The sequence below is a fragment of the Hydractinia symbiolongicarpus genome, chromosome 3, assembly GCF_029227915.1.
Source record: "Hydractinia symbiolongicarpus strain clone_291-10 chromosome 3, HSymV2.1, whole genome shotgun sequence".
In the NCBI taxonomy this organism is placed as follows: Eukaryota; Metazoa; Cnidaria; class Hydrozoa; order Anthoathecata; family Hydractiniidae; genus Hydractinia; species Hydractinia symbiolongicarpus.
This window is the reverse complement of record NC_079877.1, coordinates 12,409,217-12,429,452: the sequence shown is the minus strand read 5'-3', so window position 1 is coordinate 12,429,452 and position 20,236 is coordinate 12,409,217. Positions and strand designations below refer to the sequence as shown.

Here is a 20,236-nt window from a genome sequence, read left to right as displayed (position 1 = left end):
TAACATATTTATTTGTTTATTTATTTAGAAGCGAATCTTGAGAATTGGAAGGTTGTTTTAATTGTGCTCGGAGCTTTAGTGTTGATATTGCTTTGCATAATTGCGGTTTGTTATTGGCATCGGTCCAGTTCCAAAACTAAAGCGAGCTACAATACGCACAACGAGAGCCAAACAAACAAAGGTTACGATGAAGAGAACTCTGTGTAAATATTATTATAACTTGTTTTAAAATTTAAAATCTCTTTAGCATAAAAAACAAAAACAAAAGGGTGTGCTTACTGAAAGTCCTCATAGCTAGCATCAGCTCTATTTAGTTTCATAACTACTAGGAACGTTTAACCTCTGTCAGTTTTACGCGAACCTCTTACTTATAATGTAAATATTTTCTTTTTTGAACTTGTAAAGATTGTTCTTTTCATATGACACACCCTTTGGAACACCAATGTTGAAAATAGCTTGGATAAAAACTGAAAATCAATAGGCGTCCAGGACGCGTGCGTGTTCGAATAATTTCGTTGCGTTTTTTATTTTACTGTTTGTAATTGTAGCTGATATGATTGTTAAGTGTGTTTTGATAATAATTTCCTTTTTTTTATTGCATTGTAATTATTTTCTTGGGAGCGGCGTCAATGCTTTGAAAATTATTTTTAATGACCATATTTGGACAGTGAAAGAGCACATGTGTTTTAAGAATAAGAATGTGGTTTATGAAAAAATATCACGCTGCTGTTTCATGTTAGAAACAAATGGTCTGTTGTTTGGAACCATAGAGAAATAAGAAAAATGACCTGCCAGGTTTGAATTTTTGTATTCTTGTAAAAAAAACATGTGTCGGTAAGAATTAAATTTTACGTTTGTATTTTTTATAAAATATAGAAATAAAAAGTTAAACATTTAATGTTTGTGTTATGTATGAAGTATTTAAATCGACATTTTGAATTGATACCTGATATATCGTGAAAAGAAACGGTTACCGCACATTTCAACAACCTTAGTCTGAAGATTGTTTTCACTTTAGTGTAGGTTCTAGGCTGTGCGAACTTGCTTGACTGGTTTACATAAACTGCAACCATGCAAATGATATTTAAAAAATTGTCCCTTTTTTTAGTTCTATCTTGAAATTAGAAAACCACATCACGTCTGTGCTTTGCAGAGTTTAAGCCGAGCAAGTGTCGTTAAAAATACGCTGGCTGCAGTGTCTGCAGTCTATATGGAACAACCTGATTCACCACTAAAAAAATATTGGAAAATGGAAGAATAGGCGTGCTAACGTCAGCAAATATTAGCACCCTTGAAGATGTTACATCTAACTGTAAACTTGGACAAGTTGAGAGTGCGTTTTGAAAGATTTATTGGAATATAATTACATATAATCAGGCTCAAAACATGCTTATTTGAAAACACATGATCAGGCTCAAAATATGTTTATTTGAAAAAAATATTGCATTTGAATTTTAAACATCAGTAATTACAACTTAAATCTCACTACATATTGGTTAATTTAGACATAAAGAATAAAAAGAAAAACTGCTCAAGAAAGAAAAAACATAAAACTTCACAACAAGCTTAGCATATTCTTAAAAAATGACCAAATTCAGGCTTTCGGATGCTCGTTTCATACTTATAAAAAACACATGTAACGGCTTTCTCAATTGCTTATGGCTACAATTTTTAAAGTTTCCGGGTGTAAGTAAGTCAATAAGTCAAAATTTCGCGAAAAATAATTTGACATCATTATTTAAAAGTTAAATATTAAGACACACAAATCCATAATATAAGTGGTAGAAAAGTCAGGAGAAAAAAATGCGCAAATCGCTTTTCTTCAAAAGCATTTTTTTTTGGCGAGAATGAATTTCAGGGAATTTCGTGAATATACATTTTTTTTAAAAGAATATGTTTTATAAGAATAGCAGACTTTGATTTTATGTTAAAAAGAAATAAAGAATAATGACCAGCCTGATTAAAATTTTGATATTTCTTTAAAAAAAGCGTGTGGAGAGTTTGTCAAAAGTTTTCGCCAGAACTAAATTTCGTTGAATTGACATTAAACTCGCGAAATTTGCGAAAGGTATCTCCTTTAGGCTAGCTGACTTGATATATTAAAGCACACATCAATACAATTATCTTAAGAATTTGAAGTAAAAACATCAAAATTATTATTCCCTCAAATTGCACTGGCGGGTGTTACAATCCACGTTTTTTTTATAAGAATACTAAAATTCTAACCAAGCTGGTGTATTGTTTTTAACTTAAAATCCCAGTCTGATATTAAATTTCCAAATTTGCTTTATACGCGAAATTGAATTTTCGCGAAATGTTTTAATGAGTGATACTAAAGTGGATGTTGATGTCAAGGCTATATAGCTCATCCTGTAATGATTTAATTTGTATCCGTTTTTATCCGGATAATTCAAACGGAGGATGATAAAACCATAAACATTGGTGTAGTTAAAAAACCTTTAACGAAGAACACACCTGAAAGCCACGTGATCGGTGTCTAATTTCATCAAAAACTTTCAAATGTTTCAATAAACAAAGATACCTCGTTCACCATTGTATAGGAAATTTTGTCAGTATCATATTTACTATTATCTAAACTCAAGTCAAAAACTTAAGCAGAACACTGAAAAAGAAAGTTTGCTTTTTCCAGTTTTGCTTTTCTATAACATTACTTTAATTCATAGTTTAAGTGGGACCAATGTGTTTTGGTATCAACTGAAGGGGCATATTCGATCTCTGCTTTTGATTTAACACATTGTCTTTGTAAATTGCACAGTTAAAGTATAATCACCAACTCAGCTGATAGCATATGACTAGCTCGCTGAAACAGCGATCACCTTATCTATTTTTCAGCAGTTTTTAGATGGCTATTGGTCTGGTCATTGACAATTGTTTGATAATCCCTAACATTTATTTTACCCTTCTATTTAATATCTTTGCTCTTTTTTTTGCGAGCCATATTTTCCTCAACAGGGGGAGAAAGCTTCTTTCTTTTTTTTGATTTTTTCATTCCAGCTTCATCTTGTTTTGTCTTTATTTCACTATTATCTCGAGTTCTCTTTCTCGTATTTTTATCGCTGGATTTTTCTCTGTTTTGCACGTCATCAGTTTTTTCTTTACTTGGATTGGTTCGTTTCTTCTTCGCGCGCACAGGTAGTGCTTTCTGATTGGTCTTCTCACTTTTTAACCACATGTAAACGTCCTTAACATCTGCGTTATTAACATCGGGAATTACTTTCTTTCGGCTCCTACCTTTATCCTAATAAATCATAAAATAACAATAGAATTTTGAATTTTTATATCCACCGTAACAAGTAAAACAAAACAAAAAAATACCTGATCGGTTTTAGTTCGCTTTTTTTCTTTAACAAGATCTTCAAAAAAATCTGCTTCTGTGTCGGTAGTTGTCTTCTGCTGTTTCAACGAACGAATGAAGTAGGTCACGCATGAGATCAACGTCCCGCATAATACCACGGCAATGATAATGCCAATGGCGAAAGCTAACTTTGGGTGGATTGCAGCATCTAAAACATTTTAATACACAAGACTTATACCAAAATTTATACCTGAAAAAAGAAAGAAAAGATAGTATAAATATATACATGGTTCTTTATAAGAATGTCAAAATCCTAACCAAGCTGGTCATTATTCGGGTTTCCTTTTTGTTCTAAACAATAGACTCATTGTTTTTAACCTAAAATTCCAGCCTGATATTGTTATAAAGTATACTTCTAACAAAAAAAAAATGATCAAAGGGTTTGAAACATGTTTTGCAGGAAAGCACTTTATATATATATTGCTTTAAAGGTTAAAATGTATGCATCAATATGTGGTCAAACTTTACAGAAAATGCAATTAAGAGCTGCCAGTACCACCATTACCATTAGCCTAAACATAGAACAACTAAAGGAAAACTTGATTCTTCTTTAATTTTTTAACAAAAAACAATCATAAGATTAAACATATCAACAGTGGACACACCAGCAGTGATCTTACCTTGCATGGTTGCACTGTCACTGATGTCAATTCTGATATAATCAGATCCAAGTTTATTTGATGCCATGCAATCAAGATAAGAATCATTGGTAAGTACGTCTATCTTAGCTTGAATGATAGTTTTGTTGAGTTTTTTTCTTTCGAACTTTGTTAACTGTTCTTTAGATAATGTAATAAATGTTATGTTTGGTAGAGGGTTACCATATGCTGTGCATTGAATTACTTTCTTTGGTCCTTTCATTGCTATAAAAGCTGTTTGATCAATTATTATTTTTGTAGCTTCTAGTAAAAAAATTAAAATAGATAGTGTTTAAAAAAGGAAAGGTTAAATTACTTGCGAGAAAAAAACTGAAGTGATTTCAGCAACTGCAGATTAAGACCTTACTGCTAAGTACTATATTGCACGCAGGTTCATTTTCAATTTCGTAAAAACGTTCTTGTTATACTCGCCCTTTGTGATCGGAGTTCAAATCTAAGTAAATTATCTCTATAGAGAATGGCTTTTCAGAAAAGCCAAATAAAAAACCTTACATTATTTTGACTTTCTTACTTGAAAAAACAAACAAACAACCAAACAAACAACAAAACAAACAACCAACCAACCAACCAACCAGTCAAACAACTAACCAGACAAACAACCAACCAAACAAACAAACAAACAAACAAACAAACAAACAAACAAACAAACAAACAAACAAACAAACAAACAAACAAACAAACAAACAAACAAACAAACAAACAAACAAACAAACAAACAAACAAACAAACAAACAAACAAACAAACAAACAAACAAACAAACAAACAAACAAACAAACAAACAAACAAACAAACAAACAAACAACCAACCAACCAACCAACCAACCAACCAACCAAACAAACAAACAAACAAACAAACAAACAACTAACCAAACAAACAACCAAACAACCAGTCAAACAACCAAGCAAACAAACAACCAAACAAACAACCAACCAACCAAAAAAAACAAACAACCAACCCAACAAACAACCAAACAACCAACCAACCAACCAGACAAACAACCAAACAAACAAACAACCAAACAAACAACCAACCAACCAGACAAACAACCAACCAGACAAACAACCAAACAAACAAACAACCAAACAAACAACCAAACAAACAACCAACCGGACAAACAACCAAACAAACAACCAAACAAACAACAAAACAAACAACCAACCAACCAACCAACCAGTCAAACAACCAACCAGACAAACAACCAAACAAACAAACAAACAAACAAACAACCAACCAAACAAACAAACAAACAAACAACCAACCAAACAAACAACCAAACAACCAGTCAAACAACCAAGCAAACAAACAACCAAACAAACAACCAACCAACCAAACAAACAAACAAACAAACAACCAACCAAACAAACAACCAAACAACCAACCAACCAACAAGACAAACAACCAAACAAACAAACGAAAAAACAAACAAATAAACAAAGAAAAGAAAAAACAAACAAATAAACAAAGAAAAGAAAAAACAAACAAACACACAGAAAGCAAAGAAAAGCAAAAACAACTAAAGAAAACGCAATTGAAGAAAATAGAAGCAGACAAAGTCAGTTTTCCTACCTTCTACTCGAACTTCAATCGATTTTTGAATTTTGGACATCTTCTTGTGTACAAAAACGTGATACATCCCTTGGTCATACCTTGTCGGATTTGCAATTTTCAAACTTCCATTGATTTGAGAGATTCTATAACTTTCCTTGCCTTTACGACAAGAGAAATGTTTTTAGAGAATATTCAAAAATTAATTATTAATTCTTAACGAGTTGAAAAGCATTACACGTTTTTATTTTTTGCAAGAAACATGCATTTGGGCTTAGGCTCAATGTATCTTAGTTTTTTCAAGAAAAAGCCTCAAATGTTCCTTAATTGTTTCTTATTCTGAATTGTTTTAAAAACATGCCTGAGAATAATCGATGCAAGTGTTTTCCTGTGAGTATCTTTCATCATAAAAAGGTGCATACAACTTTCGCTGCTTTTTTTTCACTATTTGCTATGCTCTTACACCCATAATGAAAACTTGTTTTTGCACATGCGCAGCAAAGATATCGTTTTACAAACCCACAAAACATTGGTTGGACCTTCCTCTGTTATTCATGAAAAAGGGGGTGCAGATGATGGAACAATTTTTGATTTGTTTGACTTTCTTTCTATTTAGTTTGTGGTTCTTTGAGAAGAATGTGTCTTAGAAAATAATAGTTTCTTGCCTTTCTGAGCCTGCCCATGTTTCTTAGATGTTTCTTAGTTTTTTGCTAATTTGAGCCTATGTTTCTTGTGTGCATGTTTCTTGTGAAAAAAACGTGACTGACACACGCTCCATTACCATAATAAAACTACAAAGTACATACCTAATGTCATTTCTTTTTTCTGTGAATCATATTTTGCAATTGGTTTGTCTTCACCATCCACATACCTAATCCAGTCAATACTAGGAAACGGCTTGCCGTGGACAGAAATATGTATTGTGTTATTCTTGTTTGTCAGTATTTGAGGTGACTTCACAGAATCAATAGATGCTAAAAAAAACAAAGTCTATTTTCAAATACACTTGTTGTACCAACGCAATTGTTATCTTTAGCAGAAAATACACAAAGGAAAAAAAGGCAAACGTCTTACTTTGGCACAACAATTATCCCGTAATATGCTATTTTATTGAGAATGGAGGGCCTAACCGGTATAAATCTTACCCCATGAGGTGTAGAGAATTTTTGGTAAAACCCTTTTTTCAGTCAATAAATTTTCTAGAAATTTGGAATGCGGTTAAAGGCTAAGACAAGACCTAGATAGGTTTGGCGCCGTTGGGTAGCCCATTTCATCTTCTTTCTAAAACATTTTACGCCCTTTTTATGATTGCAACCAAGCCTTAAAGTTTTATAGCGGTCCAACATTTTGGCTGCTTTTGCCAGATTCTTGCCTGGCTATTTCCTGACCTTTAATGGTTAGGACGCTTGCTTGTGCACTTGGAAATATAGTCTTAATTAGAAATACATAGCTTTACCGTCTAAAAATAAGCGAAAGATTATGACATCATTTTTCTTTGTTTTGCAGATATATTCTCCAACTAATTCCGCACTCATCTGTTTAATGGTTAAGTTATGACATTTTTTGTTTTCTGAAACAATCGTTTCAGTAAACTCATAATTTTCTATCCCATCCAAATTGCTGATTTGCTTTTCATCTGCGTTAAAGAATCCATCATATTCTTCTGTGTTTGGATCTACACAGCACTTCAAAATGGCAGATTCACCAAGAGAGACATATAATGTGGATTCCGAGCCAGATTTGATGGCGCCTGAAAAGGAAAAATAAAGAAAGGACATAACCCAACAGTGGTGAAAGATATACGATGTTAACAGTGACATTTTGTTCAATCGAAATGTACTAAAACCAAGATTACTTTGGCAATTCAAACTATTAATTGAGAAAAAGTGTGTCGATAGCATGGAGCACATTCTAACACATCAGATATCTGGACAATGCAAAAACCAGTGAGAACATTCTGAATGCAATATATACTTACCTGACGATGCAGCAAGGTAAAAGAGCACGAGCAGCTCTAACCACATTTTAAACGCAACATGCATGCAATTTGTTAAGTTAATAAGCACTACTTTGACGTCAATATTTGATTAATTTGACGTCACTATTTGATTAATTTCATTAGCAGCATTTTTGAATTTTTGTTTACATTACACAAGCAGCGTCTTCATAAACCTAGCGAATTATCTCTTGGAAATCATTGGCTTTAACACTTGTTTTATAAGCATTTTCCATAAGAAAATATGGCTGATGAAAATCTTATTGGCAAAATGATATCTGAGAGTTTTTGTTCTGCTGCTGGTTCTACTAATATTTCTATAGTTTGAACAGTTCTATTTAGAAGACACTGTTGTGTTTGTAAAACATAACATTGAAACCGATGATGCATTGCCCGGTTTCTGTTACATATAGTGTCTTAAGCTCGTTATATCCATGTTTTTTGAGTTTGAGGGACAAAAAAATTGGCTCGTTAAATCGAGATTTAACTATATTGGAGGTTTGTTATATAGGAAGGATTTAAAAGAGTTTCTTAAAGCTATATCGAGAGTTCACTGTATTATAACTCTCTATAGCGGATACTATCTGGACCTCGAAAAATTGCCGACACGCTCTTTTTCCCAAATTACAACAATTAAACGATAATGAAAAGCAAATGTCTTGGGTAAGCGCATACACACTTCTTGAAAGAATTGTTTAAATGGACAATTATTGACCGTTCCAGCACTTTAAAGTGTCAATTCTCCAATGTGTATTGTAAATTTAGACGTCTGCTAGACACAGATGTGTCTGCTCTTAAAGTGCCGCTACAAAGAGGTTTAGTTATGAGGGTCTGTTATTTCACTTGTATCCATTATAAATGTTGTCCGCTAATAGAAGGTTGTATTGTCATTAAGTAACTTTGCTGTGCTTTTTTGTTGTTGCCAATTTGTTCGTATCCGCTGCGAATAACAAAACTCAAGAAGCTTTCCAAATATTTAAATACGTAAAAACATTCCAATTCCAGGGTTCGAATTGAAAACTATTCCCACCTTGCAACATTTAAATTACACATGGTGAAAAATACGGCCAATGGAATCAAAAATCTGTTTAATTTACAAGATTTCTCGAATTATGGGAGTTCGAAATGCATGAGCTCAGCTGTGTAAAAAGGATAATAAGCAGTATATCACAGGTACAAACATTTTTAATACAAAATATGTGCTCACGAACATTAAAACAAAAATTATTGCACTTGTCTAAAAATTGAAATCAATTTTTTGTCCAGCAAAACCCTGGCATCATCGCTAAACCTGTATTTTGTCAGTCTGTACGCGAGAAAAAGCCGTGTTATGAGCAAACGAAATGCGATAAATAAAGGACAGATAAAGCTGTTAATACACTAATACACTACCAACAAATAAGGAATGTTATATAAGGACGGGTTAAGTAAGAATTTATCCTGTGGTAATTATTACAGCATTATTGAAACGAAAATATGAAGTGACATTTATGAAATTATAAAGTTATGAGTATAATTACTGGCGCTAAAGAAAAGCGATAGATTTTTTTCCGAGCCTGTGGTAAACCTGGCTGATAAAAAAATTAAATTGATAATAAAAAAATTACTTATTCATCCACCCTCACGACAATGCCGAAATAATAATTAGGCGAAACAACCAAGCCACGTTATCACATAATTGCAAGTTAACACGTACCCAGAATGAAACTCACGCCAGCGAGAGATTTTCAAGTTTTTACTTCGAGTGCGCGTAATCGACTCCTTAGGCGTCTGCAAAGCTACATCAAGCATGCATTGATGTAACGAACAACACCACATAAAATTTTCAACATAAAAGAATGTGATTTTAGTGACGTGGATAATATGCTGGATGTTGGTCAATGTCAGGAGGTCTCAATCCATGGCGCCATGTTTATTAGTAAATAATAGTAAAGTAATAAGTAAATAAAATATGGTAGATAGGATGTTAAAATAAATCGTGGACGTTAAGAAAAAGTCTTTAGTACAAGTTATGCTCATCATTGAGCTCACCCTTGGAAGAAAATTTTATTTTTCCAAAATTCAGTTTAACAAGATTTACCCCCGTTTACTTAACTTTTCAACTACAATAAAAGTCCACGATTCAGTCATTCTATATTTAGCTATACTTTGTGTTACTGTTGACAATTTGACCAGAAAAAATGTCATATGAATTGGATTCCGTGAGTACATACTTGTTTATCAAGTTAACGAGTGGTTATAATGTGCAATATAATTTCAATGTTTTTGCAAAATTCAATCAAAAGACACTAACATGAAGCGAGGAAGTTTTGTTATGTTTAATTAATTATAATGGAAGATAGATACTGGATAGCCATATATGGTACGTAGTTGATTTAAAATTTTTGCGAAACTGCTTTGCCTATTTGTCTTCTTAACTTCTGTGTTATTTTTCCGGTGAATTACGAGCAAATAATAATCTATTCAAAGGTAAGTTGAATGGCAACTCTGTGTCCTTCTTTTGCTTGTCACAATTTTCACGGTTCAGGGAAGTTGTACAAGCCCGTTCTTTATTTTTTACTTGCAAGTTCGTTTGCTTCATGTCTGCTATTTCACACAGAGTTAGAATAAATACTCGTGTTTACATTATGTACTTATAAAATGTACACATATATAAAAATACTAATCCTGCAGCTGCTAGAACATAACAAAGAAATCAAAATAAGTAAAACATCATAAAATCTATCCTTTGATGTATGTTACCTTCTCGGCGCAACAAAGGAGGAAGGAAGCCTGCAAATAAAAAGATGAGATGTGTATTGGCTGTTTAGTGACCTTACATAACAAACTGCATTCATCATATTTGTAAACGTATAAACCGCATCCCTGTATATGTCCAATAAAACTTTTACATCCCCCTTACAAACGAGGATTTTTCAACCTTCTACAGGGGCCTGGAGAAGAATGTCTTAACACATAATATTTAACAAACAATCCATTCTCGTCCCAGGGGTTTCTCATATCCAAAAGACAAAAGCGCGTGGAAACGTGGGTGCACCCAGTCATGATGTGTGCACATTCTTGATGTCCACACAATCATCACAGTGGTATACTTAATGCTGGTCAAAGTACGTGCCACATATCACGTTTTTGCTTCACGGCCACGCACGGTTCGTTAATACTAATGTTTATTTAACCGCATTCGGCACATAAAAATACTTTTCTTTTGAATAATAAAATTTTTATAACTCGTGTAATTGCTTATTGTGAATCAAACATAAACGCGGAAGAGAGAACGTCTTGAAGTATAATGGGCTTCTACTTCAAGAATATTGATCGCAATGAAATATGTAAGTAGAGTCGTCTGACGTTCTTTTTCCCTTTTTTTTCAAGTACCCACATCCAGATTACATTTCACGTATATGTACCACTTTTCGTGCGATATAATGTTTTGATTTTGCTTTGAGAACAATGGGCATGCGCACAATAAGCACTTTTAAGTAGAAAATATACATATCCAGGATCAGATGGGGGAATTTTGAGGTATGTGCTGTCCAGTTTTGTGAATCCTTCTTAGTGTGTTTTTCTTCTGTTATGGGTATTTTAATTAGACATACCGTAATGATTTGAACAAGCGCCCTGAGCGCTTATCAAATGGATTTTTTGCATGGGCGCTTAATCGAGGGAAGCGCTTAAAAAATGCTGGGCGCTTATAAATTTTTCCTAAGTTTGTACAAATTAAAGACAACGGTAATTTTAATTTTTTTCCTAAATAGTAAAACTGAACAAAATATGTAACAAAATGAAGTTTAGTCTCTCTAAGGTTCTCAATATAAGAAAGTAAAATTTTTAAATAAGCGCCCAATTTCTCAGGGTAGTTTTCGATTAAGTGCCCCCTTTTCAGGTGGGCGCTTGTTCGAGGGGGACGCTTAAAAGCGCCGGGCGCTTATTGAACGAGGGGCGTTTAAATAATGCTGGGCGCTTAATCGGATCATTACGGTATGTATTTTCTGATACATAAAAACCCTTAACTTGCCTTGTTTAAGGTAAGAGCAGGACTAATACGATAACAGTGCCGTAACCGCCAGAGGGAGGGGGAGCAGTTGGGCACAGCCCCCCCCCCAATAATTTTCCTATAAAAAAAAAGACAGAGAGAGAGAGAAAAAGAAAGAAAGAAAGAGAGACAGATTTAGTGTCATTTCTCCAAAAGTTAGATAACCCAAGAAAACTACTTTAATCTACCAGAACCGAAGCGTTTCTTTTGTTAGAAGTTATAAAAGTGGGAAAAGTGATGTTGGTTATGCCTGCAACAAATGCTGTTAGCGAACGATGTTTTTCAGCTTTGAACCGCATAAAAACTTACCTTCGACATACAACCACTGGTATACGGATAAATCATCTGATGCTAATACATATTCACAAATCATACAGTAGAAGTAGTAAACAAATTTATTAAAAAGAGAGAAAGTTGTTTGGGAATATTCGGATCCTTCCCATAGATCATTATTATAAAATTCACTGAATGCTTTATGGGGGCTTTTAAAAAGTCCGAATGGGTTTCTGATGGAAATTTTTATCTAAATTTTGATGCCAATTAAACAATGCAGACTTTCTAAATTACAAAAATACCGAAACATTCATCGTGATTTATAATATTGAACCATGGGATCGTTGACGTCTGGAAGGGAATTTTCCGCCAATCTAGAGATGGAAAATTGGAAAATTTTAAACTCGTTACCCACCATGAAGGCGCCTCGGGTAGCCATTATATAAAGCGATATTTATATATAAACATTTTTTATATAGTCCCCCCCCTCCCATTAAAATTGTGGTTATGGCACTGGATAAGCATATCGCAGCCTAATTGCAGATTTTCACTTGCTTATAAAAACAAACAACAAACAACAACAACAAACATGTAAATAGTTAACACGATAAAACCATGTAAGGTTATTCCCTTTAATTGTTTGAAGTCAAACATTGAATCTCGAGTTAATAAATATAGCTCCGAATTTAGGAAAGCTATACAACTCAAAAACCTTACCAAATTTTTGCTTTTTGTTAATAAACCATTCAGAGATGAATTCCTTTGTTTACATTTTTAGCCGTAATAATGGCGTCTCCATAGCAAGAAAAAAGATGGGGGGACTAGGTTGAGCAAAATGTTTTTTGTCACACGGAGGCATTATTAGGACTTTAAATGATTTCATATTAATCAGAAGGCATCAATCTGTACGCGATAATAGTTTAAAACCTCAAACGATGTTTCCGCGAGAAGAAATCCACAAAAAAAGACCTCTTTGCACCACATCCTAACATCTTTCTTTCTGCCACGCAAATGTCAGAGTCAATGAGTTTACCGCTGAAAAGTTTAAAAAATAACATCACGCAGGAGTTCATCTATAGCGTCAGAATATGCAGATTGGTATTGCTATGTCTTGATGAAAATCACCGTCCTGTTTGCAAGACAACCTGATTTTCAATTTTTGTCTTGTTTTAAAATGGGATGAACTGATTAAAAAATCATGGTAAAAAAAATTAGGTTGATATTTTTGTGAAGTGAATTAACTTGGAATGTGTTGGTTCACACTTGTAACGCAAACACAAGAAAAAGACCGTATCGATGCAAGATATCAAAATGTATTATTGAGTCCCGCATATCTTATTATCTTCTCGCAGTATAAATTTTGTAGTGTGGACTAGAAAACACAAGCAAGGGCGGACGCAGCAACAAAAGCAAGAATATTCTTAAAAATAAAAAGGAGAAGACTGTAATTTGCTTTTCAACCAGCCAAATAATTGAACATTCTTGTTTTGGAATGTTTAAGAACAAACGCATATTTTTGCGTTGCAAGTTAAATATAACAAATTTTCAGAAATTTGCCAAAGCTTAAAATTTAATAAAATGCTTAGGGTTTTCAAAAAGATGATTTCTGTGCTCCAAATAGCTGCCCCTGGAACGCTTACAATCGGGATGGTCCCGTTTACAAACATAGCGCGGTAGCGTTTTAAAACGAGATAGCGTTTACAATCCTGACTGAACATTATTTCACAGTTGACTCCGCCATATTTACTAACCTTTTTAGTTTCATTTAACTGGAAAAAGCACATCAACAATGACTTCGTGAGTCACATCTAATTTTTATCTGTTTATCTTATAGCTTTCACAGAGTCAACGCAGCTTTCCTTAGCTCTTTTTTCTTCCGCTGCTGAAAATTTGATCTCATCGCCTTATGAAAACTTAAATAGTTATAATTATTAAGTAACAAATCGATGTAGCAGATTTTATTTCAAGAAGCACAGAAGCAAAGTTAATTGCATTTCCTGGCTTCCAATCAAAACGTATTTCCTTCATTTCACATATAATTCCGCCCATCACCAGTTAAACCCCTATTTGTAACAAAAACCTCGCTAAAATGCCAGTAAATAATTTTTTACAGTCTGAAATCCTAACAAACGTTTTTCTTAATGCTCTTATTGCACAAAATTTATTGAAATTTAATGGAAATTGAAAGTTTCAAGATTGTTGGTGCCTCCTTCTTCAGGTAACAATATGGATGACAATGAAACGTTGCAACACATCAGGAAGCCCAGTTTTATTCCCTGTAACAACAAAGGGTGCAGCTGGACAGGATCAAGTTTACACTTAGGGGTAAGTAAAAGATGTATAAACAGATCAAAGAACTGATTATCATTGTAACCTGTACGGTAATATTATATCTAACTCCAAATATGAAATACAATTGTTTCCTATAATTTTTTTTGTACTATCACAGTCCTAATTTTCCCCAGGAGCATCTACAAGAATGTCGACACTCCATTGTAACGTGTCGACACCGTGGATGTAAGATGGAGGTTCAAGAAAGTTCTGCTGCAGAGCATGAAGAATCATGTCCACATAGAATTGAAGTTTGTAAATACTGCGGACATCAGTACAAGCTTCGTTTTAAACAGGTAAGTCTATTTCGAATGTTAATACTTAATTGTAAATTTATTGTTTACCAAAATAGGGCAGTACCGACGCAATTAAAAAGAAAAGAGTGAAACATTTGGTTTTACTGTATGCAATGATTACACGTGCAATGATTACAGCTTACAGTTCGGGTTTATCTGCAAGAAATACGTCCTGATAATTATTTTACTAAGCATAAAGCATATTGAAATGTTACATGGTATAATACATTTAAGAACAGGTTATCTAACCAAACATTATATTAAGTAATTCTCATCTTTTAACGAAAGATCATTTACTCATACGAACGGTAACACTTTTAAAAAAGAACCATGCAATCTCCATAACCGATGTTGTTTAATATCTTGAATGAAGGGTCATTCCAAAAGAGACGAACATTTGAAACTGTTCTAGTTTATGCTGCGTTTTTTTGCTATACTTCAAAGAAGTACAGGCGACATTTCATTAGGCATGCGCAAAGAGTACAAATCACCGCCGACTATGCGCAAATCTATGCCCCATGCGCACTGGTAGAGTTAATAATCTGAAAGTTGTCTAGAAGTATCCTCTGTGCAACCATGTATAAAACAAGCATTGCTGATTTAAACTTTAAGCAATTCAATATAGTTCATATACAAACATTGTGTGCGCAAGTTACACGGGTTTTTCTTGCATTTTGGTGACACTTTACAACCTCCTCATAAGAATTAATCCTATGTTCAGAAACATTTCCATCTTTCATGGATAAGGCTTGCTGCAAACACAAATTTACATTTAACATAAAAGGTGTTAAACAACAGTTGTGCAAAATTCAAACAAGATGTTGTACAACAGTCGCCGTTCGAAATTATCGGAAACACATGTTGTGAAACAAAACAACGCAGGAGATCTTGCACAGCAAAAGTTGTAGAGATTATCTCTTCAACAGTTGCAAATAACTGTTTCACGGAGATTACTGACTTTAATGGAAACCGAGTTGTCCAAACCAAAATATTCTAGAGTCCACCATTTCATTGCAATATTCTTTGTACAAATACGGACGCAAACGTATTACTTTACTATGCTTCAAATACCATTTGGCTCCATTTTTGTAACTTTAAAACGATGACACTTAAATGTAGCACATTTTAAAACATCCATTTTAGCAACACATGTCTTCTGCAAAGCACACGTTACCAACTTGCGCTTATTGTAATGAAGAATTTGAATATATTGATCTAAAAGAGCACGAAAGCACGTGCTTATTTCGACCAATGGAATGCGATAGCTGCAAGGAAACGTATCATTTGAAAAACAAAAATGTAAGTAACAAACATCTGAAACAAAGTACTTCGTGTGTTAGTCTTTGTTTTTAAATTTTCAAGTGTGCAAGAATCTAATAAAACACATTCAACTAGCGTTTAGATTTTACCCCTTCTTTCCTTCTCCTCCCCGATCTAAACGTCAGAATCGCAAACACTCACGCAATCGGTCATGCGAAATGTGCGGATGACAAATCAGTTTCTGTTAACATCGAAAGATTTGCATCCCTCCATCCCTCCATCCCTCCTCTCTCCCTCCCTTACGTCGTAATGACGTTCAGCTGACACTCTTTGATTTGTGACTAATTCCTCACATTTTTACCATAGGAACATCATGAAACTTGTAAAGAAAAAGTAAAATGTTGCCATTTATGTGGAAAAAAATACAACAACAGAGAAGTATTCCATTTATATCAACACACCATTTACGATTGAATGTTTTGCTTGTTAGATTAATGCTTTTACACTTCTTTAGAGTCACAAATTATCTTGTGAAGAATTTCCTGTATTTTGTGAGGATTGTGATGTTGAAACAACGAGAAGAGAGGTAAGTGCATTGAATGTAGAACATGAGCATAAAACATGTAGGATATTGTTTTGAATAAACGCCTGGATCATTTTTATTCTTAACCATGCAAAGAACATTTATTTTAAAAAAGGCTTGATCGAGGCGTTTCTTTCAATATTCATTTTTTTATAATTAACATTTACTATGGTAGATTTCAGGTATAAAATCGATTCCTTCTTATGTTCATACATGCTAAATAATGTCACCAATTCTTATTGCTAGCTTTATTTGAATAAAGCATTCACTACAATTATTCATAGAAGAAGGCGCTTGTGAAAAGTTTATTGTTTAAGACGAGACGTTTCAGGGGCGGATTTAGGTGTAAGACACTTAAAAGTGACCATGGTGAATAGTGAAATCGAAGTAATTTGTAGATAAAACTTCTTTGTAGTTATCTCAACACAGATTGCAGGAATGTCAATACAGATTTGCTCCGTGTGAATTCGAACATTGTGGTTGCACAGAACTAGTAAGTTAAATTGACTGCTGACTAATTTTGTACAGTTTCCTTATTGTGCAAGAGATATCATATTATTAAAATTAAACAACTGTGTCTCATCCAAATGTCTTCTACAACAGATAAACATCAACGAATACAACAAACATATGGAAGAAGCTCAAAAGAAGCATATGAACTTACTTAACCAAGCTTTTCAAGCGTATAAAGAGGACATGGAGCAAAGGTTAAACGAGTTAAGACAAGAAAACATGGAGTTGAAGGATAACCAATTCTTTTCTTTTCAGCAAGACATTGATGAGAAGTTGATAATAATTGAAAATAAAAACAAAGTTGTGGAGGAAAAAATTCAAAAAATTGATTCTGTGTTGACAGAAGCATGCAAGATGAAAGCAAAATGTATAATACTATGACTTGTTTATTTCTTAATTTGTGAAAAGCATAGCTCATCCTTGTATGCCATGGTTTTGCAATATTCTAGCTTGGTTTTCGGTAAAGAATTTCGTTATCATACAACTTTCCAGAATCAAACGACTATCGAAAGATATTATGTTGCAGGACAGTCTTATACATGCCGTGTGAAACAGTCAAACGACTAATTAGAAATCAAACAAATAATGTGTACAAAGCAGAACAAGAAGTAACAGAGCAGTTGAATGGCGTGAAAATGGTGTTTTCAAAGTTGCATATATCGTGCGACCTATAAAACAAGTGGCATGTCGTGTCGTGGAAATAGAATTCTTAATTTCTACGATTGTCGTGCGACAAAATGTTGCACTATATTTTATATATTGTACGACAAGTGTTGCTAATGCCTTCAGAGTAATGACTCTCACATGACAAAAATCCATTTATTTCACGTGAAATCTCATCCTGGGATGAGTTTCGTTCCAGGACCAGTTCAACCCTGCCTCTAGTGAAAATCCTCGTAAAGTTTACGCGTTTCAGACAGAATGAAATCTCATACTGGGATGAGATCAAGAAAAAATGGATGAAAACACTTTTAATTGATTTCATCCTGGGATGAAATCAGAAAGAAAACGCGTGTAAACACAATATTTTTTTCATTCCGGGATCAGAATGCTGAATGCATACTTTTTCACTTTCTTGAACATGATTTTAAATATAGGAGCCATAAAAACATTTCGTTCTTTCTTTTCGTGATGATAAAAGCAAAAAAAAAACACTTGAGATTAAAAAAAATATGAAAAGGTTGTTTTTAACTTCCTTTGTTAGTTTATGTACCTTTAAAATTTTTTTTTTCAATAAAAAGTGAAAGTTCATTTCATCATAAATTTATACCAGTTAAACCATTATTTGATCATTATTTATTGTGCTTTTATTCTTAGGCACCATCATTCTGCACTTCTTGTTTGACTTTTGTACTCACAAATTACTTCAAATTATCATACGCAAAGTTAGCAAAATTAACGATTTATTACAGGATAAGATCACTCATCCTGGGATCAAAATATGTTGATTTTATCCCGGGATGAGGCTCATATGTAAACCCTTTTTGTTTCATCTCAGGATGAGTTTCATCTCGGAATGAGTATTTATCCCGCCTGCGCGTAAACATGGTCTTATTTCTTTCTTTTAGTTTTTTTTCATTTTGCAAATATCCCCACACACTCGCAACTCTTTTGCAGGTTACACTTTGGTTATAAATTTAACTAAATGTTGTGTCTATTCTTTATTTTTTGTTGGCTAGATTGTAATTATTTACCATAGAATAAGAGGTCAGGATATTCTTCACGTGATTGCAGTTTTGAAATTATTTTACTTACCGTAAAAAATCTTTGTACTCTCTTTATATTCTGCTAAATGAGTCTCCAGCTGACTCTAGTAGCATTTCCAACTTATCATTGATACTTCATGATCAATCATTGATGTATATTTGTAATTTTTTATTTGATGAACGAGTTTATTCGAACCAGTTTTTAATGTTTAATTTTACCTTCAAAAGGAAAGATCCAAATTTAGCTATAAACAGGAATAAATCTCCATTCGTTACCGTATTATGCCTGAGGAGGGAAAAGGGGTGGTACAGGCATGCCCACAGGGCTACTCACAGCTTTCTAAACTACAATCTTGGACTTTTTAAACATAGAAAAAAGCGTCAAATGGCCGATGCTCTGCAGAAAATAGGTTTTAATACCGCTACTTTTGCACACATTGAGGCAAGGTGAACAGTGTTTAATATTTTCTAATCGCATTCTCTAGGGCGTCCGCACAATGAAATTTCCCACGTAAAGAATGGTAAGGCTGGCCTCAGTAACAGACCGTAAAAGTACTAAGCCCACTCTAAAGATTCATAAGTAAGTGGCACTTGATAAGTTCGAAATGTGTGAATTTACAATAGCCTATTCAATTACTAGTGACAAAGAAGTAAGAAATTAGCTGTCTTGTCTTGATATATTTTTACGAAATTATAGTCATAATTTTTTTTGGACTACAAGTGAATTAGTTCTGAGAGTTTGTGACTTTCTCTAACTCTGTACTTTTCTTTGAACTTAGAAAATGATTGAGATATCGCTGAAATGGCTGTCTCATTTTCTAAATAAGAGTTGATATTGTTATATAGAATTAAGTTGCTTGTCGGATGATTATCAAGTTCTTGCTAAGTGAGAATAAAACTTAGACCATATTTAAATGAAATATCCTTAGCCCAATTTTGACATTACAGTAATGTATCTGAAAAACGGGTATTTTTATCTTTATCGTAAAAACAATGATTTCGCGGATGTTGCCAGGTTCGTTCCAAAGTTTGTGACAACATTTCTCTTGTGTTTCGTCTGCAAGTTGACCAATAGGATTATTTGTAACACGTGAGAACTTAAAGTGTATTGTAAAATAGAGAAAATTTGTGACACAACCATAATTGGAGAAAAAGCTTGTGTTTTAAATACCTTATCAGAATAATGTCGTGGTTTCCTAAGAAGATTGCAGACGCTCGAGGACAAGCAGATGGAGATCTTGATAAAGGCATTATGGATATTCTACAAAAGTTATGTTAGTTGTGGTAGACTCAAGAGCTATTCCATCATCACCACAGGCTATACCATTATTGGGATTATATAAGTATACCTGCTGAAGTCGCACCTGTCGCGTATAGAATGTTACGCATGTTGAAAGAAAATAATGCATATTGTGTTGGCGGGATTTGCACCTTCTGCACTGTACACAGTCCTAATAGAAACTCTACCAGCCTGGAAAAGTTGTTTTTATTTTGAGATATACAATAAGTGAAGTTATTTTTGTCTAAACAAAGCAAATTAGAAAATGCAAGATATTAAAAAAAGTACAACAAGAAGACTTGGTAGCTTTACAACTGGGGTACTACTGGTCAACATTAAAAAAATGAACTTTCGTAGAATTTTCCGTACGAGTTCCCCAAAATC

At 33.6% G+C, this 20,236-nt stretch overlaps 3 protein-coding genes across 5 annotated transcripts in view; 2 read left to right on the top strand and 1 right to left on the bottom strand.

Annotated features, from left to right (window-relative positions):
- The window catches only part of LOC130635761 (uncharacterized), a 37,628-nt gene extending 36,730 nt beyond the window's left edge, over positions 1-898 (top strand). Inside the window, exon 38 of the mRNA XM_057445227.1 lies at positions 29-898. Coding sequence (XP_057301210.1) covers positions 29-207 — 179 coding nt within the window. The 3' untranslated portion in view covers positions 208-898. The remainder of the gene's footprint in view (positions 1-28) is intronic.
- On the top strand, positions 710-18,762 carry LOC130635764 (TNF receptor-associated factor 6-like). 3 transcript variants are annotated; one of them, XM_057445231.1, is made up of 8 exons: positions 710-795; positions 14,103-14,209; positions 14,350-14,511; positions 15,655-15,810; positions 16,138-16,209; positions 16,286-16,357; positions 16,770-16,847; positions 16,958-18,762. In XM_057445231.1, the coding sequence occupies exons 2-8, from the start codon at positions 14,111-14,113 to the stop codon at positions 17,246-17,248; spliced, it is 930 nt and encodes a 309-aa protein (XP_057301214.1). In that variant the 5' UTR covers positions 710-795; positions 14,103-14,110; the 3' UTR covers positions 17,249-18,762. The 3 variants fall into 3 exon arrangements, with proteins under 3 accessions (XP_057301214.1, XP_057301215.1, XP_057301213.1); XM_057445232.1 differs by lacking the exon at positions 710-795 and adding an exon at positions 3,950-4,085; XM_057445230.1 differs by lacking the exon at positions 710-795 and adding an exon at positions 10,643-10,907.
- LOC130635763 (uncharacterized) lies at positions 2,841-7,626 on the bottom strand. Its single transcript, XM_057445228.1, has 7 exons — positions 7,561-7,626; positions 7,039-7,332; positions 6,389-6,556; positions 5,604-5,744; positions 3,997-4,278; positions 3,337-3,524; positions 2,841-3,259 (listed from the first exon to the last, which is right to left on the bottom strand). Exons 1-7 carry the CDS (start codon positions 7,622-7,624, stop codon positions 2,924-2,926), a joined length of 1,473 nt encoding a protein of 490 aa, XP_057301211.1. The 5' UTR covers positions 7,625-7,626; the 3' UTR covers positions 2,841-2,923.
- Positions 18,763-20,236: the final 1,474 nt, after the last annotated feature.

Bases quoted from the DNA above. Each gene is read 5' to 3' on its own strand.
- LOC130635764 (XM_057445230.1), top strand. From the start codon at position 10,868: ATGGGCTTCTACTTCAAGAATATTGATCGCAATGAAATAT. The intron at 14,512-15,654 runs GTAAGTCTATTT...CATCCATTTTAG, and splicing joins ACAAGCTTCGTTTTAAACAG to CAACACATGTCTTCTGCAAA. The intron at 16,210-16,285 runs GTATTCCATTTA...ACACTTCTTTAG, and splicing joins AAAAATACAACAACAGAGAA to AGTCACAAATTATCTTGTGA.
- LOC130635763 (XM_057445228.1), bottom strand. From the start codon at position 7,624: ATGCATGTTGCGTTTAAAATGTGGTTAGAGCTGCTCGTGCTCTTTTAC. The intron at 5,745-6,388 runs GTATGTACTTTG...CTTGTCGTAAAG, and splicing joins GAAAAAAGAAATGACATTAG to GCAAGGAAAGTTATAGAATC. The intron at 3,260-3,336 runs GTATTTTTTTGT...ATGATTTATTAG, and splicing joins AGCGAACTAAAACCGATCAG to GATAAAGGTAGGAGCCGAAA.